Below are 24,585 nucleotides of genomic sequence, written 5' to 3'. Positions count from 1 at the left end.
AAAGGAGAAGGACTTCTGCTTCCTTTCCAAAGATGAAAATTATAATTGTGTTTTTCTTCTAAATATCTCAATGGTATCATTTTACATTTTCTGTCCTATTCCTCATCTTTGTATCAACAGGCCTCTTACAATTTCAGATTTATCACTCTAAAACCACAGTGGTTCTCAGCCTTCCTAATGGTGTGACCCTCCCTTTCATTGCTGCTTCATGTAATTTTGGTACTGTTAGGAATCGTAATGTAAATATCTGAAATATCTAACATCCAACTCCAAAGGCGTCACAACCTACAGGTTGAGAACAACTGCTTTAAAGGAACCAGAGTAATTTTGAGAAAGGAATGCAGCAAACTTCCATTGCTGAAGCCCAAGTTTTTCTGCACCCTCAGTTTTATGATTCTTACCATTCCACTTAGGGCAATGTATTGTCCACTATTTACCAATTCTTTGTATTACACTTAACATGTCTCTGAGTTATAGTAGGTACTATTTCCCAAAGCTCTGCAGGAAAGCTTTCTTTCTGGGTAAGAGTAACTGAAGTCTGTTATGAGTTTGCATAGCCATGGATGTTTATCTCTCATTTCTTTGTAGGATTGACACCTCCTGGGATTGAGTGATTGCACAGCACCCACATAAGCTACCTAAAATCTTCCCAGGTTCAACCACACACAGTTATATTCAACAGAGTCGTTTGTCCATTTCAGTGAGTGAATGCTGTGGCACTTGTAGAACTTAACGTGGTTACTTGTACATTTTAGCTGAGCTGTTTAGTGGTTTCACCATGACCTCTGAATCCCAAAGCAATTTGGAAGTTGCAAGGAGCTGAGAATTATAGACTTGCAAACTGGGATTAGGATAGCTCACTGTCAATCTATTAGGACCTCATATCCCCTCTATAAAGTCTCATGGCAATCCACGGCAAAGCACTTTTTCAGAAATTAAAAATGCTAGGAAGAATGAAAAAAGATATATTGGTTATGAATGCCATCAATTTGAGACTTCACCTATTAATTATACATCTATGGCTGCTATTTCATGTCCCTATTAAGGATACTTTAAACTGAGCTTAGCTATCACCTTCCCCTCCATGCTTTTCCCATCATAATTAAATGTAAGTTGGGAGTAGAGGTCGCAGACTAGACTCTACCTATACAATTAACAGGAAACTTAGGAAAACGTTGTATGAAAGATGCTTTTCAACTGCAACTGTGTAACTTCATACTGCTGTGCCGCCAGCACACAAACTTCACATGCATCCTTTCCCATTTACATTTAAGAAAGCAGATAACTTGAAAAGGAGTATACTAGAAATATAATATTATTATAACTACAAATATAAGTGTACATAAATATAAATTAATATATTTTAAATTTAATATAGCATCCCATCTCATTACTCCTTGTGATGTGTAGTGGTCCTAGGGGCATCCGGACCATCTACTTTATAGTCTTCTCTAGTCATGGACTCTTGAGAAAGTGATGTTCACAAAGATACACATAATAGAAAGATTCTGCTGTGAACCAGTGCAAATGAAGTGTTACTTTTAAAAATTCACACAGAAAATCCAGATTGAAGAATATGCTCACTATCATATTTCATTCTGTAAAGGAATAAGGGCATTGAATATTAATTATATTACCTGAAAACTCTGTCAATAAATACATGGTGCACTAGCTGACTCTATGAGGACAAAAAGACACAAAGGAAAATCTGGGATGGGTGAAAGCAGGAGCTTCTGCTTTCTGAGATGCTCAGTGTGCTGAAGGAACTGGAAGTGCCCCGCAGGCTGCTGTGTTGCTAAAGTGAAAGGAGCCACTGGATAAAATGGACCCCTAAGAAATGCTGCATAAATCAACTCATGTAACTTCTCAGCTTCAGATGTTCTAATAGATTCCTTATGCACTTGAAAACAAATCTCAAAATCTTTGTGATTATCTCATAGTCTTAAGCACTCTGGCTTCCGTTTGCATCTTGAGGCTATGATAAAACAATTCTTTTTCCACTGCTATTCAGTAATATTACCTATCTCCCACTCACTTCCCAGTACCTTTAAATCACTTCTCATCTTAAGGTATCTTTAGTTCACTTATCTTCAATTCACTTATTGCCTCTAATACTCTGTGTATGGGTGTGTATGTGAGAGGGGCTATTGACTCTTTTAACAGCTAAGTCATTATTACCCTGCAGACAATAGATCAAACCCAAGCTCTTCAGAGGGTTTAATCTCCATATAACAACCTATTTCTTTCATCCTATAGTCTTACTGCCTATTGCATATTGTACATCTTCTGTAGCACAATTGTGAACATGATCAGGACCACCGGCTTCCTCATTTTTAGGGACAACTTAGTTTTTATTATATAAAGGTGGGCTTATCATAGTCTTCCACAGAAATTAGTGAATAAATGAAAAGTGTCACTGGGAAAGCAAGGCTTTTTAAAGCCGCCAAAAAGTCTACCAATTCCTTGGTGTTATAAAGATAATATCAAATTGGCTATAAAATGGTTAAAATTATACTTGTTTGTATAAGACGATCTCAGTGCTATGTGGACAGCTGCTTGGTCCAGGGAAAAAGAGAAGAGGAGCTTAGTAAGGCAGTCAATGCAGTAGACTAGTTTACAGCAATGGATGTTGCAACGATGGCATGCCAAAATCTTACCTCAACTCCCTAAACAAACAGTAGAACAAATCTGCCAATTGGAGGACAGAGAAATATGAATGTTTCAGAACACATATTAGAAATATCTTGAAACTACTCTTTGGGAAGTTTTGGTTTGAGGAATGTTAGAAAAATAGGACTGTAGTGATCCAAGATATCTGCCCATACAGGTGATACTGAACGCAACATCTTAAATTTACCTGTCGAGAAAAAGCAGTCACCAGAGTTTTATGAAGCAAGTGGATTCTAGAGTTCTTTCTTAAAGATTTAGGGTCAGATACACTTTATAAATTCTTTTGGTGATGCCTGTCACTGCAAAATGTGAGAAATGTCATAAGTATATTTCTATTGCAAAGATCACACAGAAATGAAAATTTTAGATATATAAAGAGGAGACAGAAGCAGAAAGTAAGAAAACAGTAGAATTTGCTCATGATGGTCCAAGGAACACTTCCTTCAAAAATGACTAGAAACAACAAAGTGGATAAGAACAAGTGGCAGTAAATTTCATTTTGCCACCAAGGATCTCCAAAGTACATACTCATCTTTAAAAATTTCAATCATGACTATTTTAAGAACACTGTTTGAAAATTAAGGAAGGAAACAAGTTCAATCAATTAAAAAAAACACTATTACTGTCAAACAGTGGGAACTCATTTTTATTTTTAGAGGAAGGAAAAGTATTGAAATCCTTGAGTGGCAATGAATAAGCCTGACAGTGACTTTGCATGGGCTGGCCTCCCAAGACAAATACCTTTATAACTATAAGTAGAGTTGCCAGTTTTACATTTGATGAACTAAAACCAATGTCATTTTATAGAAAAAAATATCTATTTTTTCCCCAGAACTAAATGCTTTGTGTCTAAATTTCTAGAAATTATTTGGGTATTTAATGCTGTAGTAGCAAAAAATTGCATACTAGATAAAACGATTCAGAAAGTCTAAACTTTAAGTATTAAAGGTTGGATACTTACTTCTGTGTCTCCTGACATTCTATAATCTGATGTAAGACTATTTTCATCCACAGAACTGGGGTTAAATAGTCCTATATCCTATAGCATCATTCATCTTTAGTGTGGTAAGACCATCCAGTGGAAGGTTTGAATGCCTCCTCACGAGATGAAGAGGGCTGAAGGGTTGTTTTTCCCTGCTACAGTTTACCACTGAGCAAAGATCAAAAGAAATAGCTTCAAGGTGTAAAATGAGGACCATATGCTCTGGCAAGGACAGGCCTAGAAGCCAGCCAGTTGTCAAACTGTCAGGTAGATTTTCACAAAGTCTGCGTTATTTCACTTCTTGTCAAGTTTGGGACATAGGTGAATTTTGTTTGAATAAATTATGAGAAAATTTCTTCTAAAAGTACATTAATAAATTCAAGTGTAGTAACTGTTAAATGTCAAATGAAACTAATAAACTATCATTCTCACGCAACGACATTAAAAGCATGATTTAGATTTCCCTTCTTTTGTTAAAATTTCATATAAATCTTGATCATGTATGCTCACTATACCAATTCAAAGTGGTTTAAAGATTGAATCATAAGTTCTGGACTATAAAACACTTATAAGAAAATACAGATTAAAGCCAGGCAGTGGTGGCACAAACCTTTAATCCCAGCACTAGGGAGGCAGAGGCAGGCAGAGCTCTGTGAGTTTGAGGCCAGCCTGGTCTACATGAGCTAGTTCCAGGATAGGTTCCAAAGTTATAGAGAAACCTTGTCTCAAAAAACCAAAAAAAAAAAAAAAAAAAGAGAGAGAGAGAGAGAGAAAGAAAACAAAAAAAGAAAAGAAGAAATTAAAGAAAAAAAACAGATTAAAAAAAAACACTATTATATTGGTCTTGGAAGTAGTTTTTGGATATGGCCACCAAAGCAAAACCAACTAATGAAAAGAAAATAAGTATGATTACAACAAACTAAAAAAAATTCTGCACAGCAGTGAAATCATTCAAAAATACCATAATAGATCTACAGAATAGAGAAAACTCTACATACCATATATCTAATAGTAGGTTAATAATCGCAATGTATAAGAAGTCACATGCTAACAATAAAAACACCATGAATGACTTCATAAAAGATAGACAAAAGACTTAATACATTCTTGTCACACAAAGGGACCAAAAAATTGTAATTATGTGTAAACCATTCACCTATTTTTGGGGCATGCAAATAAAAATCACTACAAAATCACCTCACATTGGGAAAGGTGGACATGATTAAAAACACATTAGACTTTAAGAGTTATAATTAATGTGAATAAAAGTAATATTGTTGGGAATCTAAATTCATATAACATGGAATTTCCTCAAAAAATTAAAAGTAGAGCCAAAATATAATCCAATTATTGGTGGATAGCAAGAGGAATAAGTTAATTAACTTAAAATATATTTTCCCTATTGCAGCAAAAGCAATGAGGTAAAATAACACAAACACCAGCAATAAATGACTACGAAAACATGCATGTTCTTACTATGTGTCAATATATTCAGTAATAACATTCATGTTCTCACTATATATCAACATATTTAGTATTTATAACAATGTGAATGAATCTAGAGGGAGTTATTTTAAGTGAAATAATCCACAGATGAATAAATAACTGTGGTATGAAATTGCAAATTGAATCTAAAATTGGTCCCACACAGAGACAGAGAGTATAGAGTTCACCCAGAATGAGAGTTGAGACAAATTAGAAGATTGTAATTACAAGAAACACATTTGTATTTTAAGTTAAAAAGGTTGTGACTCTTAATGTACAACATGATGACTGTAAAAATAATTCATAAGTGTTAGGATATGGGTCTAGAAAGATTTTAAGATGTCTCATTGTAAAGTTAATTGATATAAAAGTTAAATACGTAAAATGATGAAGCACTACTTAGTTTGATTATGCTAATCATTTTACAACACATGTCTATAAAAGCACATTACAGAACTTGAATATATTCAAGAAAAAATTAACACACAATCTATCATCTATCTATCTATCTATCTATCTATCTATCAATCTATCTATCTATCATCTATGTATGGACCCTCATTTTCTAAAATGCTATAATCAGTTCTTGTATTTTAAATTTTAGTATTTTCTTCATTCTAGATTTAGGGACATTCTTTTCATTTTATTTTTTAAAATATTACATCCAGTGTTTACATAAAATCTGGTCAAAATTCATAATTATCAGAACGTCACTTATACACATATTTACACACACATACTAATCACACATTCACAAACTGCTGGATCTTTTGGTTTAATTTGTGTTTTTCTCTTGTTTTTATTCTTTGTTTTGTAAGGGTCTCTTGTAACTCAGTCTGATTTGCTCTCATTATGTGTTTGAGAATGACTGTGGATTCCTCCACCTCTCAAAGGCTGGATTTACTGATATACACCATCAGAATGTTCTCAACTACTGGAATATAGCTTTAAGCAAGTAACTTATCCCCCTTTCCCTTAAATGGTGAATAGTAAAATAAACTATGTGTTCAGCTTTCATATTTCCCAGACTTAAGCTTGAAGATAGGGACACTTCTAGCTAAAAATCATACTAATACTTCCATTATTATTCCAAAATCACAGGAGAGTTCTTCCACTCCAGTTCTGAGAACCACACTTTCTTAGAATCCGGTTGGAGGGGGGTGGGAATCATGTGTTGTGAAAAGAGAGTAGCATGCACAGCCAATGTGTCACCTTGCTGCTGCACTGGTGATGATCTTCAGGCTGCCTGGATTCCGGATGAGCTTGTCCAAAATGCTGACAATCTGCTCAAACTTGGGCCTGTTGTTCCTGTCTTTCTGCCAGCAGTCCAGCATCAGCTGATACAAGGCAGCTGGACAGTCCATGGGAGGCGGGAGGCGGTAGCCCTCATCCACTGCTTTAATTACCTACGGGAGGAGAAGTTTCCAGGGTCAGAGACAAGAGACTCATTGGAGTTTTTCATTCACACTCGTAGGAATATTTTAAAGTTCGATAAGATAGTTTTTAAAAATGTCCAATGAAGACAAGAGCTAGTTGTATCCATAACAGATTATCCATGCCTGAAAATATTTTAGACAGGAAGATTAAATGGAAAGTAGTGTGTGTAAAGGTCTTTTGAAAACCAAGGTAAAAATAAATGTTCCATAGTACTGGAATTTGGTTGCTATAAAATGATTATTTTTATTATATATATATATATATATATATATATATATATATATATATATAGTCTTGTGAAGATTCATGCAAAATAAATCAGATTCCAATCATACCACAGTTCAGAACTTTGTGACCCAGAGAAGATCTCTTTTGTACACTACTGTGGGCTATGCATTACTGTTTTTAAATATATAACGCAGCAATTTTAAAAGTTTATTGTAAATCAGAAACATCTGGAGAAGTTCTTAATGTGCAAAATACTTTCCTCTCAATGAATTACTGAATCATCCACTTAGGGGGTAAATCCCGAGAATTTTTATTCCTAACAAGTTCCTAGGCCAGGCTAAAGTTGTGGGTCCAGGTACCATGCTTCTAGATGCTCTAATATAACATCAATTTGAAGAAAATACATGGAAAACTTAATGTGATTCTACCATAATTGCTGTATTTTAAATACTAAGCACATGTGAGAAAACAGAGTATTATTGATATATCAACATACAGAAGAGGCAATCTCATAAGCAGTGACTTGAAATTGGATAGCATCATCTCAATTTGCTTTCTTGTATATTTGGGTTCATGCACAAAATTCCTGGTAAGCATAAAGAAATATGCTAATCCCATGTGCTAATAGTATCTTTTTTTAAACAGTAGCAACATGCAAAAAATGCAAACATGATTCTACTTTAGTAAAAAAAAAAACGCTCATTCTGTAGTTCTAACAGAATGCTAAAGATTTTTTCCTCTAGCCTGACTCAGTTTCTATGATTAAGTTCATGTGCAGGCCTAGAGTATTATTAGAAACAACATGGTAGTGATTATTAATTTTGTCTCTTTGGATACTAAATTTAAGTAAGCAAATACTGGAGCAGTTGTAAAAATTTAGTCAAGAAATGATGGCATGCATAGTCTTAATAATGTTAGGTAGAAAAATATCCAGCAAAAATATTGTTCTTGCATGCACACATGAACACACACATACACACATACATATAATTTTGCTACATTATTGTTATAAATATTCTATTTGTCCCATTTTTAAATCCCTGCTTGAGGGAGCAAAATAAAGCTGTAAAAACAGCTCAATTAAAACCCTTGTAAGATACAAGATATTTTTTTAACTAAATATTCAACTTCTATGTCACCAAGTAGCTACCACCTGGTTTCATTATGCTCCACTTCCTTGCACAGCTTGAAGTTTTGATCTCAACTCATAATTCATAAACTACAAGCTCATACTTACATCTTGATTGGACATCTCCCAATATGGTCTTTCTCCATACGACATAACTTCCCAGAGAACAATCCCATAACTCCACACATCGCTAGCGGATGTGAACTTGCGGTAAGCAATTGCTTCTGGTGATGTCCATCGTATTGGTATCTTCCCTCCCTTGGGGCATAAAAATAACATGTACAATGAATAAGTAATATAACATATGATGGACATAATATACTCTAATATCAGACATAATTTTCAGTGCATCTGTTCTGAAGGAGAATATAGAGTTCTGCTAAAATATCTTAATTATCTATTTTTTCCATATTTTATCTGTATTTGTTTACTTATTTTCTTTGACAATTTCCTGCATATATAAAGTGATGTATGGTTACAGGAAGCCCTATTCTCTCCAATACCCTTCCCAACCTTACTAACCTTCCTTCTCCCTATAACACCTTTTCAAATATCTATATCTCTTTTCTTTTGAGACCTACTAAGTTTAGCAAAGATGATATTTATGACCATGAGGTTTGGAACTGTGCATGTAAGCCTGGAGGGCAATTTATTTTGCACACAGCTAAGTATAGTACCTACTCTTATCCCAGAAGCCATCAGCAGCTAATACTTCATCAGAGAGTGGTAGATTCAGGGGGGACTTTCTAAGCTCTGATCAGAAAACATCTTGAGAACAACATTTACCCCTAAACATATCAAAGAATAGTGAAATTCTGAAAGAAATTATAAGTTATTTGTATTTACAACTTAAGTCACCCTCTTAGAGTTGAAAGGTATTACAAATAAACCTTTATTAATTTACTAAGAAATATTGATTCAGAAAAAAAATATATGTTGGAGGCTTTTAAGTTATAGTTTTCATCATTGTCAGAAGGTTTGTATTATACATCTACAAAAGATAATGTGTGTGATCCTTAACAGAGTGATTCCCCTCCTTCCTGTCATTCTATCAACTTTTAGTTAACACACTTTTAATGCTACACAAATTCTTTAGGTGAGGAAGTCATGAAAAGCTCACTATTATCTACAAAGATATACTGAAATTTAGCAGTTTTTGCTGTCATTGCTAATTAAACCAGACTAAAAAGTTTTTAATTTTCCCCATTTCCATGCGGGCAGTATCAAGTCACTCTGCCTTTAAATGAATAGAGAACTTGACACTAAACATATTTAATTAAAAACACAAACTGCAGAAGAGGACTAAAACAAATAAAATGACTGTGGAACTAAAAGGAAAACTGAGTGAGTCATTACAAATTTTTCAGTTTCAACCTTGTAGATTCAAAATCCTTTAGTTCATCACCAGTACAAAAAAAAATGTAGAACTAGTATAATGAACTAGTAAAATGTCCATTGACATAAATAAAATAAAACATGGTGTTTTCAAACTATAATTGGAAGTCACAAGCCCATGAAAGCTAAATATGCAATAAAACAAAGGTTATGAGCACAGCACATGTGGGTCTGTACCGACCACACAGACTTGTTGCTTATATTTAGATTCATTGTTCTGGCAAGAGATCAGGAATTCAAGAAAAGCTTGCTTATCTTAGTTGAATCCCCTTTGTCCTAAGTTCACGCTGCCTTAAATTCACACTGTCGTCTTTTTCTTAAGATACCTTCGCCCCACTTCTTTCTGTGATTAGACCCTCCTTCCAGCATTTTAAAGTATATAGCATATTATCATTGTCTACACTCACCCAGGCAGAACTTTGTTTTGTCTATCTGCAGCCAAGCACCTATTGGTCAAACATTTGCCTTCATTCCTCTACCTTACACTCTCCATCCCTTTTTGGTAAACATCATTCTGTATTAGAATACACATGAACCACTTAGCATACCATTCCCCAGGCTCACCAATATCAATACAAATGGTAGCATTCGATTATTTTCAGAGAAGAATGTTCCATTATGTACCCAAACTGCTTTTGTTTCTTCCTGCATTCCCTGATGCACCTGTACGTGGTGGCACTAGAGATCGTGGCTGTTTTCTCACTCCGATTCCTTACACGTGTGGGGTAACCCTAGACCCAGGTTCTCTGAAAGGTCGCTCTTGCCATTTCAGATTACATTATTCCAGGGGCCATGACTCTGCATCCTGAGATTCTTTATTCCTTTTGTGTGTGGATGATATTAGTGATCCCGAATTATGAAACCCAAACGTAGCTGCAGACAGGAGTAAATATCTGCTGGGGATGATCATCATCCCTGTGTGGGAGCTGCTGCTTCCGGTGATGCACAATAATCCTTGAGGAGCTAAAGAAGAGCCAGCTGAACCCCAGGACTAAGGCTTTATATGAACTGGTTACACTTGGGCTCCCTGTTTCAGACACTCGTTCAGTCTGTAGATACTTTTGTTCTTGTCCTTGGATTTAACTTCATTATGAAAATCAAGAACCCAATTTACAAGAGCTAATTTAATACCTAGATTTTGATTAAATTGCAATACCCTTTCTGGAATTTAGCTTAATTTAAATCATTCTCTCATTTTTTTTTTCCTCCTCTCCTTACCTTCTCCTATTCTCATATATTAGGGGAGATTTTTTTCTATTTTCAGTCAATCTTAAATGAATCTAATAGTTTAATCATCATTTTCCTCCTAGGTATAACTTGCTAGTGCTTTGCATTTCAGTAGAAGCACTGACTTTTGAGAGCTGAGTTTCCTCGTCTGTGATGCCTGAATTCCAAAGGCAAAGAAAAATCGAGAAGAAATGTGGCTAAAGCCAAGTGTGGCTCAGAAGGTTTAACGTGGTCATAATTTACAACAGTGTCTATCTTTACACTGAGTAACTGCAGGGTTGAAATGAATGTACAAAAGAGAGTTATATTTCTTACAAAAAATTAATTCCCAAACTAATACAATATTCTGCTTATGATGTTGAAAACAAAACTTCTTCCTTCCTTATCACCCATCTCAGCAGTTCATCCCCGATTTTTTAAGGTTTCTATTTTGCTTTACAATTTATTGAAAGTTTATTAATAAATATATTAAATGTGTGTAACTAGTTTTTTTAATATCTGTCAAACACAGGTTTCAATGAAGTATACAAAAAGTTGGATTTGATGAGACAGTGTGCTGTCCTTATTTGGTCCATGTGATTCGAGATAGCAGAATAGTTTTATTGCATCTTTATTGATGTACTTTTAACTTGGAATTCATTTCATAATTTACATCTTCTTGGTAAATTACCACCCATTTTTGAGAATATTTTAAAAGTACAATCAGTTATACAAATAATTTATGATGGTGCATTTTCCCATATTTTAATAGGTTTTTAAGCAAAGCATTTATTTGACTGTCTTTTCTATCCACACTTAAACTCCTTAGATATTTATGCTTCTGAGGAAAGTTCACAGTTGATTGGAGCAATCCAAGAATCACAGCATATGGGCTATATCTAAAACCTCAACTTCAGAGGAACATCCAGCTCAAACTCAGCAGAACTTAAAGCTAATGCTTGCTTCCTATTTTTGAAGCATCAAACCTAGTCATTTCTAAGCAACATCTGTCAACGTGAAGCTTGAAGAATTGGAGGTGCCAGGAGTATTTGGTTATTTGTCCCACTTGAATACTTAATTTTAGTGGAAGTAATAGTGTTATTTTCTGGGACCTGTTTTGATCCTCCTGTTTAATTTTGCCAAGTTGCTTGACATTTCTGAAGTTATTTTGCTATGTATAAGCCAAGGGCCATGGGAGAAATAAAATTTAACTATATTTCTGTTCACCTCTCTAACAGCCTAACAGCTTGACCATTTTATAAACCTTAGGTCTTCAGCTTTCAATTTCTGTGCTAAACATACGTGAACAGCAAGAAGGGGCCAACATTTACAGTGATAATTCTTTTGAGCTCTTTAAGAGAGATTACTTTCATACTAAACTCTATATCTCCTTGAACATGTATCTTGTGTTATTTCTATACAATTTAGAGAATTAAAGGAGATGAATGAAGTTTTATTTTTTATTTACTGTGTATATGTGTTTTCTTTATTTTGTTGAGACAGAGTTTCTTTGAGTTACAGCCTTAGCTGTCTTGGAACTTGCTGTGTAGACCAGGCTGGCTTTGAAGTTACAGAGATCCACCTACCTCTGCCTCCACAGTACTGAGATTAAAGGCTTGTGCCACCACCTACCAGTGAAGAAAAAGTTTTAAATACACATGGTAGGGGTTCAAGGAAACAGTGCTGAGCTGTGATCTTCCAATCCACTATTAGTTACAGGAGTTTGAAACTCTTTCACGCCTCTAAAATAAAGTAGTGAACTGTTCTTACAAAATTCTATATGTCAGAATTTTAGGATATCATGTTTAAATTTGATAGTTTTCATAATATCCGGGTTCTCTGCTTTTCTAATGTTGCAATGCTTTAATACAGTTCTTCATGTTGCCTTGACTCCCAACCATAAAATCATTTCATTGCTACTTCATAACTATAATTTTGCTACTGTTATGATCATTTTACAACAGAGGAGTCATGACTCATACGTTGAGAACCACTGCGTAAGACTCTTGAACAAATTGTAACTATTATTATCTTTTTCCTCCTGAGCTCATTTGATTGGGTAAGACTCTTGAACAAATTGTAACTAGTATTATCTTTTTCCTCCTGAGCTCATTTGATTGCGTAAGACTCTTGAACAAATAATTGTAACTAGTATTATCTTTTTCCTCCTGAGTTCATTTGATGGCAGTTCATTTGCTGCACATGGATGGCCACTGCCTTGACTTCTAAAGATAAGCACAATGGCTTAAATATCTGGGTGGTAAAGTACACTATTCAATATCCACTTTTAAAAAAGACTTACAATTGTTTGTGAAAATAATCCCCTGTTTGTTTTTTTAACACTCCCGAGGATTCTCATTTCTTATCTTTGCTCATGAACTTTATTAGATTGTACTTCAAATGACAAAGTACTCAAGGGGTTAATCTGATTCAACCCAGAATGATTGAGTATTGAACTTGTAGACAAATATTAGCCTCTCAGGTTTAAAAAGAACTACAGAGATAAATCATTTTGCTGAAAGTCTTAGCATCTATCTGTTATCAGGGACTCAGCTCCACTCACTGTAGTAGCCAACAGGCACAATTCAAGGGGAGCACATCCCAGGGGAGGCATTTATTCTGGTCCTAAGTAGCTCCAACCTAAGGACCACTGAGCAAACAGTTTCAACAGATGTTGGTTGCCATGAGAGATCAGAGACAGATGGTTCTAAAGAAGCAGAAGCCCACCCTTGAACTTGAGATTTTTCAACATTATGGAAAAGGATTAAATATTTATTAATAGACAGAACAATATTCATATTTAAGTAATTCTGGGGATGCAAAAACCGAAACACAAGTAAACAATGTTTATGATCCCTCCAGATGTTCACAATACAATATAAAAGTTAGGTAATGTGATGGGAAAAGAGCACCTGTAAAACAAAATAAAACCCGAAGAATAAGATAAAATATGACCTAATGTGGCTTCAATTCATTCCAAAATTCTGTTAATTTTACATTCTAGACTATCTATCTATCTATCTATCTATCTATCTATCTATTAATATATACATTTTTTATTTAAAACAATTTTTAAATTTAAATATATTTTGATTATATGGTTTCCCTTCCCCAGTCCTTCCAGATCTTGTCCACTTCCTATCAAATGTACTTTAAGTTCTTTCTCAAAAAAAAAAAGCCCCAATCCAATTCAACAAAAAATCCTCCAAAAACCAAGAAAAATTAAATAACATCCAAAAAGAAGAACAAAGCAGAGCAACAAACTGTAGCCAAATAAAAGCACATAAAAGAAACTCCAATATATTTTGGTCAATTGCCCTTGAACATGAAGTCTGTCCTGTAGTCAAGATACCCAGTGTCAATCTGTTAGTAAAAACGGACTTTTCCTTTCCCAGGAGGTAAAAATGACAGTTCAGTTGTTTACTACATATCTGATTGGGGCTAATGTCCAAAATTTATAAAGAATTCAATAACCTAGACATAAGCAAATGAATAACCCAATTAAAAATGGGGTACAGATCTAAACAGGCTTGTCAATCTGGAAGACTGCATATAGAAAGATTGAAAAAGATCCATACTTATCATCCCACATAAAACTAAACTCCAAATGAATCAAAGACATCGACATAAAACCTGATACACTGAACCTGACAAAAGAGAAATTAGGAAATGACCTTCAACACATTGGTACAGTAAAAGACTTTCTGAACAGAACCCTGTTAGCACAGATATTGTGATCAACGTTTAATGAATAGAACCTCATGAAAGTGAATAGCTTCTTCATGGCAAAGCACACTGTTATTCAGACACATTGGTAGACTATAGAATGGGAAGAGATTTTTATCAACTACACATCCAACATAGGATTATTTTGGATATACACAATAAATTTAAAAAACTAGATATTGAGAAGGCAAATAACTTAATTAAACATGAAGTGTGGGTATTAATAGAGAATTCATACAACAGGAAACTCCATAGCTGAGAAACACTTAATAGAAATGTTCAGCATCCATAGCCTCAGGCAAAATCAAGACTTCATTTGTCCAAGATCAACATAACAAGTGACATTTCATGTTTGTGTATATGTGGATTAAGAGGAAGACTTATCCATTGCTTAATGGGTGCAAACTCATAAGGCCACTATGGAAATCAGTGTTGTGTTCCGCAGTAAGACAGGAATTGATCTTACTCAAGATCCTGCAATACCACACTCAGGCACATACCCTAAGGATGCGTTATCCTACTACATGGACACTTGTTCAACCTTGTTCATTGCTGCCCTTCTCAAAATAGCCAGACCCTGGAAACAATCCAGGTGTCCTTCAACAGAAGAATGGATAAAGAATGGTATATTTACACCAGGGAGTGTTACTCAGCTGTTAAAAAAATGACATCATGAAATTTTCATGCAAATGGATGGAATTAGAAAAAAATCATTCTGACTGGGGTAAGACAAATCCAGAAAAATAAATACGGTATGTATTTGCTTACATGTGGATCTTAGCTGTAAAATGAATGTTTGCCAAGCTACAGTCTATAAAACCATAATGGGTAGGTATAGAGGACTAGAGGGAATGGATCTCATTAGGAAAAGGAAATAATATAGAGATACATAGTGCATTTTAGGCATGGTGGGCCTATAGAGTAACACTTGGCCCCTCTGCAAGAAAAGGGGTTAAAGATAGATCACCAATGAGCTCTTGCATTCATGTAACTTCTCCTGCTTCAGCTTGAATTTTCCCCTGATTTGGGTTACAGTGAGTGCACATTCATGAGTTCAGATCTTGGCTCTGCTTACTTCAAGATTCTTAGTCTCCAGGACTGTGTCTGCAACACAGTAATCACAAATTTACTGCACAAATCTGTGAATCAGTGAATCATACATTTCATAGAAAAATAATCTCTCCAGGACCATGGATAATATATTTAAACACATTTACATAAAGCTTCCTTAATCAATGTCCCACTTCAAAACTACTGCCTTGATTTTCCCTCACATAAATACAGAGAGCTTTGCTTTTCCCAGGCTGAAATGATCATGGTAGCCATCTGTCTAAAGTAAATGCTGAAAATCTACAAGGAGACTTATCAGTTTTTATTACAACATTGATTACTAAAATCAACAAATCATTTAGACTTTGTATGAGTAAGAAGATTGATTTTGTGAAGCTTCATACAGGTATTGACATGCCCAATATAAGAGAATGGGAAGTAATTTGGCATTTGTTTTATTTACTTAGATATAAAGCTTATTGTTAGCATACATAAAATATTGATTAGCTATTTTGTTCTTACATTTTTTAATCGTGAGTAAATTAAATATCTATATAATATGTTTTGCACCTGTAACTTTTGATGCCAATGTTTTTTATTTGAGAATCCTTCAAGAATGAAGATTAGTTTTTATTATTTAAATGGACAATACAAAACCATTTTTATTTATTTTAAATATGAAGTTATATAATACAAAGCTATCCCCACTCAGTCAAGTCAGTATAGACACAGATTAAAGGTAGAATCAAGTCAGTGGAGTCACAGATCTAGAATCTACAGACTATAAAGTTCTCCTTTATGAACAAAGGTGGGATACTTTTAACCATGCTTGAAATTTGATTGCTTATGGTCAGTATGCAACATCAGAATGCAGTAAAGAGAAAATGGTGCACCACTGGAAGACAGACACAAAAGAAAGCCAAAAGGTTTTCTTAAGTTTCTTAAAAAAAAAATCCATGCAATTATCATATGCCTGAAATGACTGAGATTATGGAAAAGAATAGGTTGCCTGAGTGCATGGCATAAAGGTAAGTCTACTTTTTATCTCTAGTGGGGACCATGCATGTAACAGCAGATCCACAGGTGGTATATTGGAATTGTGAGTTCTATTGCGACATAATAGTAAGAATGTTAATTGACATAGAAGCATGCTGACATGCATATATATGAAGATGTTATACTGAAAAAATCATATAAAAAGAAATGTTGACAATGTATTCAGTGACACAAACTTCTCACCAATAGCAACATGGTTCTTTTATTTCTTTAGTGTTTTCATATGTGTGCATGTCTGTGTGAATATGTGTACATGTATGTATTTATGTATATGTATACATGTGGGTATGCATTTATAAGTGTGCATATATATATATATATATATATATATATGTTTTGTGAAAGAGAGGGGGAGGGAGAGAGAGAGGGAGAAAGAGAGAGAAGGAGAGGGAGAGAGAAAGAGAGAGAAGGAGAGGGAGAGAGAGAGGGAGAAAGAGAGAGAAGGAGAGGGAGAGAGAGAGAGAGCAGAAACCACAGTACATATACCATGGATTGCCCATGTGTATGGAGAACAGAGTAAAACCTCTATAATTAGATTCTTGTCTTCAGACATGGTTCATTTAAAATAGTCATATGGTAGAACAGACCCAAACAAAGAAGATGGGACCTGTCATAATTATACTTTGAAAGTAACATGATGAAAAATGAAAAGAAGGAATTCTTAGTTGCTCAAATATAGAAGGTTTTTGGGATTTATATTTGTAGGGCTGTTTGCTCCAGTTACACCACCCAAATAAAATCCAGGGCTTTCTTGTTATTTCTGAAGGGAGAGTGCGGCTGCAGTTTGGCTTCTCAAACAACTGTTTAAAACAAAGCATATTGCGTATAGCTATATCATAATTTAGATTTATATCATTGAATGTCTGCTGAAATATTTATTTAGTTTTTAAGGTAACTTTTCTGCTAAAAGCACCTGTAGCAATTGTCTTCAAAGTGTCATTCAGGCATCTGTAGGGATCCCGAGAGCATTTTAAGAAGTCTGTGCGCTTAAAACTATTTTCATAATAACACTAAAACTTTATAGCCTTTTCACTTGCAACAGCCCATGAATTTGAAGTGGGATTTTACAGAGGGTACAGACTGCATAACAATATTGTAAAATGTGCAGTGTCAACATCTGAAAGTTTTGCATAATTCAGGAGTGAGAAATGAAGAGAAATAACTGGATGTGGGTACTGAAAATAGTTGACTTTTGCTTAAAATCCTAAATTAGAATCACACACACATACACATGCAAATGACTCTTCATTAGACCCCTTCTTTTCATCACAGTGTTGAGAACATAAGAAGAGATCAGTATATACCTAAGAAAAGAGTATGTTTAGAGACCAAGATTATTCTCTACTCAATTTGAAATGTTTTACATTTTATTTTTTATGATTTTTTATTACTTAAATTATGTTCATGTGAGCCCAGGTATTTACATAACTACTGGAATTTGCACTCAGGTCCTGATGAATGCGCACGTGTGCTCCTATGGATTACCTATGTTCCGGGTCCCTAAGGTTTTTTTTTATTGATTTTTATTGAGCTCTACATTTTCTCTGTTTCCTTCCCTACCTCTCCCCTCTTATGATTAATTGACAGAATTTCTGTACTACACCTTTTTTTTCCTGCATATCCCAGAGATTTTTGAAAACAATGGAAGGAGCAGATACCCTCCACCAACAACATAAAATCAAATATGGTTTGTGATTTCTTTGTTTGATTTCCTCTCCCTAAAGGCGACAGTGTTCAGAAAGGCAGTGGCAAAGAATCAATGCATTGAAATACTGAATACCAATTCCTGAACTATAAACTAAAGATACAATGCAAAATATATTAAGTGTTTCTTAAGCATGTATGATGTTTAAAGTGCGTTCATCAGACTTATACAAAATTTATGCCTCACACAATTTAATATTTCTAAAAAAGTCAATAATCACTAAATATTAAAACAATTAGGTAATATGGCATTAAAACTGAATAAAATTGGTTTTGTTTAGAAAATAAATGAATAAACTTTATTTTATTTTTTTCAGTCTTACATTTGATCTTTATTTTTTTTTAAAGACATTTTTTTTAATTGAAAAAAAAATTCCGCCTCCTCCCAGCCTCCCATTTCCCTCCCCCTCCCTCCACTCCTCTCCTCCTCCCTCTCCAGTCCAAAGAGCAGTCAGGGTTCCCTGCCCTGTGGAAAGTCCAAGGTCCTCACCCCTCCATCCAGGCCATAGAACCTTTATCTGGCGATGGATGAAGACAGAGACAGAGACCCACACTGGAGCACTGGACTGAGCTCCCAAGGTCCAAATGAGGAACAGAAGGAGGGAGAACATGAGCAAGGAAATCAGGACCTAGAGGGGTGCACCCACCCACTGAGACAGTGGGGCTGATCTGTTGGGAGCTCACCAAGGCCAGCTGGACTGGGACTGAAAAAGCATGGGATAAAACCGGACTCTCTGAACATGGCGGACAATGAGGGCTGATGAGAAGCCAAGGACAATGGCACTGGGTTTTGATCCTACTTCATATTCTGGCTTTGTGGGAGCCTAGCCAGTTTGGATGCTCACCTTCCTAAACTTTATTTTATATATTATATATTTTATGTGGCATTCGTCTTATTTGTGATAATAAATTTTACCTCATTCAAGTATATTTTCCCATTTTTTCCTTAAATAATTTTATCAATGCTATTTGACCTATCCAGTTTTAAATTTCAGAAAGAGGAGCGCTCTAATATTTTTCCTTAACAGACCTCCTGCAGTCAGCATATATTCTCCACACAACTGCTTTGAATGGCAACTCAGCTGTTTTGGTGTGTTTACATAAAAAATAGCAGCTCAATGACTTTATAATCATACTCATCTTAAGAGTAAATCATAAAATTACTGTACCAAACAAAGCTTGTTATTGGAGATTAAGTCAACGACTTCCAAATTCCTGTAGACATGCAGATGCTTTTCAGAAGGAAGCTGGGAACCCCATGGGTATTTGGGAGAGTGCCAGCGGGACACAAGGATGAACACGGGAGCGCTTTGAGCAACTATGTGTGGGAAGGGAATGCATCCACTTGGCTGCTATGGTTGACGAGAATCTTCTGACACTGAAATTTCAACACAAAGCCTCTTGCATTTTTACTCAGAATTAACACATGAGAATATTGATATAGCAATTTCTTCCTTTTTTACTAAAGAAAAATAAATGGTCCTCAAGTGTCTTTACTCCTAATGAAGTCACAAGCCGTATAATGAAATTCTGAGCAGAAACAAAGTTGAGTCTCCAGAAAGCAGATGGTCATATTTATAAATCCCTGTCAGTTTCCCACTAGGTCAGTCATTCCTTTGAGTATTCTAGAATCAGGAATCAAGTTGGAACCAAGGATACTCACATTTAATAATCATGTGCCACAGAGAAATTAGAGACTCACACAGGCACTAGGTTATACTATAGGTAATCAAATATAAGTCTCTTATCAGAAATGCTTTATTAAAACTGGAAGATCTTTTTAAATATAACAGCTGTTACAGAAACAAAACAAGCAACAAAACTCCTTCTGTACCACTAAATGTTTATAGAGTCAGATGCTTACAAAAGAGGTCTTTAGAGGACTGAGCAATAGTGGGGAGAAGAAAGTCATTTCTTAGGATGATAAGTAAATATTTTCCTTTGCTAAATATGTTTCCTCCTGGGAAAAGAGTGTAGTTGGAAATATGATATATGATGCTGTTTTTATAGAACCTGTACTAGCTGATGTTTGTGGAGAGTAGAGAAACGTCAAGAGACTGTTCTTATTGTTTAACTACCCATGCTTCTAACTCCATCTCGTCTTCAGAACTGGATAGCTGAAGTCACTCTTATAAGTGCATTCTACTAGCCACAAGTTTAACTCTTTTCTTATCTAAAATGATATTTATGTACAAGGGATATATTCAGTAATAAAACTGAACCTGCTACATGGAGACATATATTTAGAACATACATGGCAAGGATAAAAGACACCCTCATAATTGGATAAAGAATAGTCTTTATTTTTAAAGTCTTTATTGAGAATATTAATTGTCAATGCTTTAAAAATAACCTAGTGCTGCAAGAACCCAGAGAATTTATCAATCATGCCTGTTAAAGGTTGTGCAGTCAGAAAGAGTGAGTAGTCAAATGTCAGTAATTTAGGCATGTGGAGACCTTGCTGTGTTGAGCAGAGGCTTTTTAGAGCAGGTAAGTTATTTAAAATAATAGTAGTTATTTGGCTGTTAAATGTAAACTATCAGGTTTCACAGAATAAATAATATTTTAATTATTGAGAAATGACTCCATCTATAAAAAACATAACTGACACATGACTTTATGTTATTGTTTCTACTTGTTTCTACGCCCAGATATTTAAATAAGGAAAACAAAGACGGTGGAATCCCCACTACTCACTCTAGTCGTATAAGCAGCTTCTGGGTCATCTTCGAGTACCCGAGAGAGTCCAAAGTCAGAAACTTTACACACTAAGTTGCTGTTGATCAAGATGTTCCGAGCAGCAAGGTCCCGGTGGACATAGCCCATATCCGAAAGGTACTTCATACCTGATGCTATCCCACGGAGCATTCCCACCAACTGGATGACTGTGAACTGGGCATCATGTTTCTGAAATGCATTTACAATACAGGATAAAATTCATTCCATTGCTTTGGAAATTTATGTGTCAAGATCTTTCATTGTTGACTCTACACATTTTAAATAAAAGCACATAATACTACCATGATTTGTAGACAAATGAATGCACGGCTAACTCAAAATTGTTAGTAGTTGCAGCACCCAGTATAGTATCATACAATCTAAATTCTGTTCAAAATAGTATTGACTTGATCCCACTCCTTTAGCTAACTAAATAAATTATTACGAAAGATAAAGTCATAGCGTCATGGACAGAGGACCCTTTATTTATATTTATATTTAAATAGTAACAAAGAGTTTTAAAGGTGTTATTTGGGACAATACAAAAACCTTACACATTTAAAAGAAGTCTAAAATGCAAACCATACATGTAAGAAATTACAAGTTAAAGATGAAATTTTACAATTTTTTCTTTACTAATTAATCCTAGACTATTTCACTGTTTGTTGAAATTTAGACACCAAAATTCTTAGCACAGTATTAGAAGGTGTTTAATATTTTCTATAACTTACTTGTCAATATGTGTATTTATATGCACTATATCATAGAAACACATAAACTTTATACATATGATATTTTACTCACACGTAAGAAACTGTCCAAGGAGCCATTCTCCATGTATTCTGTAACGATCATCACTGGCTTACCTAAACATAAAATAAATGATAAATATATATTCATCAGTATGCTTAGTTGGCCTCAACCATAGAACCAACTATATAATACACTTTGTAACATCTAATTCACACAGGTGACTTCTGTGATCTCTAAACATTACAAAGTTGCAATTAAAAATATTTCAAAATAAAATAAAAAATACAGAAAGCCAGGTTCTAGAACAAATGCCTGTAACCTACTTTATCTAAATTAAGTTATTTATTATAGTGTTCAAGAGCCATAAAACATCCAAGTACATCCCTTTTTTCTTTTGCTTCTGAGGTATTTTTACGAAACAAACATTTGTCTTCAACCTCATTGTCTTGGTTTCATTCCTGTTACTATGATAAAAAATATTTGCCAAAAGCCAACGTGGGAGAAAGGTTTTATGCTTGCTCACAGTTTTACATCACAGTTTTTTATGCAGAAGTCAAGACAGCAGTCATTGCAGGGGTGAGTTATTTTCACAGATAACTACCAGATACTGAATGTATGCATACCAGGTGCTTTCTCTCTTTACAAAGAGGGCAGGACCCAAACATGAGGAACCAGGCCACTCACTTTAGGCTGGGTCATGCCACATCTAGAAGACAATCTCTCCTAGGTCAGGCCATCCAGATAATTCCTCAGTGAGGCCTTCTCTGCAGGTGATTCTAGACTCTGGCAGATTGGCATTTCAAACTAATCACCATGCTGCAGATGCTCAGGATTTGGTATTTAGTGTTCTTGTCTGTATACTATGGAGCAGTAGTCTGTTCATCAGACTCACATGAATCTCCCTATTTTACTCTTCCCCACAAATTTTTAATGTTAGTATGCCTATAGTTACACTTTCATATAACAAAATATTTCTCATAACATAATATGACCAAGTTGAGAGGATCTGAGTTAGGTCAGAAGTAAAAAATATTGAATGTCCATGAACATAAAACAGGCTTTGACCAATGTTCATCTAATTGCATGATGCAATCATGAGTTTCCCTTCTAAGCATCTTCTCTGATGTGGGGATATGTTGATTAATTATTAACTAGTTAATTTTTAATTCTGCTTTCTCTGATATGTTTTTCTTTATTTTTATTAATTTTGATAATTATAACAGCATTAAGCCAGTTTTATTTTTTTCTTCCTCATGGTTTTAGTTATCTTATTTTTTTTAATTTTAAAACAGGCTCTCATATAATTTAGTCTTGAACTCACTGTGGAGCATAGACTGGCAGTGAACTTTGGAAATCTCCTCCTTCCATCTGCTGAGTGGTCCTCACATACACATCTTCCACACTCAGGTGGTCCAGTGCTAGACCCTTGGTTTCTTGAATGCTGGGAAGCAGTCTATCAAATAAGCTACACTCTTAGCTAGGTGGCCATTTTGATACTACAAACTATCTTCATTCCTGTACACTTTCCTTTTATTGGTGAATATCAACACTGAACCATGAATCAGTTCCCTGTATGTTACTGTTATAGTTCTTATAGTTTTAATATAGCTTAATAATTTTACTTAATCAAATATTCAACTATTTAAATGATATAAAAATTTTCATGTATATTATTTCAAATGTTATACTGGCTTATTTTCATTAAAGTGTTGATTTATTTACAGTCTTCAGGTGTCACATAAATGTACCTCCTTGACCTAGTGAAATCTAAAGAACACTTTACTCAAAACCTTTATTATTTATTGTTGCTTTTATCAAATCCTAGCTACAATTTAGTTTGACAATTTTCAAGAAGAAATGCAAGATTTACTTGTGCCTTAGAAACTGTGATGTGCCTTAGAAACTGTGATGTCTCTTAAGACATTTTTTTCAGCCCTGTCCTGTAGTAAAATAAATGAATGATTGAGAAGTGAATGAAAAGAAAGCCTGCTCATTCAACGTCTGATCATTATCCGAGTCTGTGCTCATTTATTATGCAATTTGGAGGAGAATGATATGCTACCAAAGTTGAGTATATGCTTCAATAGGAATCAACAACACTGCTTCATTTGGCTGGTCCCTGCATTTGGATACCACTCAGCTCTCTGCTTATCACTGATTTCCTCTGGCTCTTGGCCTTATGGCCATTTCATTTCTCATTAGCATGTCTTGTAAAATGTTTGGCAAGGGAAATAAAAGTAACTAAAAAGTCAGACCAGTCAATTAAGCCATGGCCCCATGACCATTCAGAAATCAGATCAGGCTGCCTTTAGCTCTTCTAATTTAGGTATTTGTAAACACTTCAGTTAAGATAGGCAAGCCTGAAAATGTGCTTCGCATTAAGTTCAAAGATCCAGCAACCCAAATGTACAGACAAAGAGCAAAAAAAAAATCACTTGGAAAGCAATATCTTAAGAGTTTCCTTTGTGATCTCGATAAATATGGTCAGAAACAAAGACTGTGGAGTAGTGGTGAGAATTTGCTGTAGCATGCAGCAAATGCAGTGGGAAACAGTCTACAAACACCAGCTCATCTGCACATTATGCGGTGTGCTGGCATTAAAGTTTGCACAACTCATCCTGTGTGCTTTGATTAGCACACAACACAATCTGTTTCCTAAAACTGGAACTGGTCTCGTTTATTGTCATGAGAGACCCCAAAACATACTTGGGGATATGCACTAAGCTCAGTGGAAATTCAGTTCTATGAGTGGCTGAAGAATCTCCATCAAAAACTGCCCAGGCAGATTTCAATGTGAGATTTCATTTTTGCTTCAAAATTTACTCAATATAAAAAAAAATATGGTGGGGGATTGGAGAAGGTTTCTATCACAGCTGTTCAGTTACAGAATCAAGTCAGTCTGGTATAGTGAGTTCATTGCCTCAGTTATCCGCAGTAGTTCAGAAATACTAGAAATCCCTTAATCACTGCCCAGTGAGAGTATCTAAGAATTCCAGATTCAGCCCTGGATATTTAGGACTGCAAGTCTCCTAATAACAATTTCCAC

At 34.9% G+C, this 24,585-nt stretch overlaps 1 protein-coding gene across 1 annotated transcript in view; it reads right to left on the bottom strand.

Moving 5' to 3' along the window:
* The window catches only part of LOC121465332 (ephrin type-A receptor 3), a 99,049-nt gene that overhangs the window by 12,435 nt on the left and 62,029 nt on the right, over positions 1-24,585 (bottom strand). Inside the window, exons 9-12 of the mRNA XM_041678553.1 lie at positions 21,591-21,652; positions 20,766-20,975; positions 8,040-8,189; positions 6,350-6,543 (exon numbers count right to left, since the gene is read on the bottom strand). Coding sequence (XP_041534487.1) covers positions 6,350-6,543; positions 8,040-8,189; positions 20,766-20,975; positions 21,591-21,652 — 616 coding nt within the window. The remainder of the gene's footprint in view (positions 1-6,349; positions 6,544-8,039; positions 8,190-20,765; positions 20,976-21,590; positions 21,653-24,585) is intronic.

The sequence above is a fragment of the Microtus oregoni genome, unplaced genomic scaffold (assembly GCF_018167655.1).
Source record: "Microtus oregoni isolate MIOR12 unplaced genomic scaffold, Mior012 000030F_ref0000283, whole genome shotgun sequence".
Classification (NCBI taxonomy): Eukaryota; Metazoa; Chordata; class Mammalia; order Rodentia; family Cricetidae; genus Microtus; species Microtus oregoni.
This window is presented reverse-complemented; position numbering and strand designations above follow the sequence as displayed.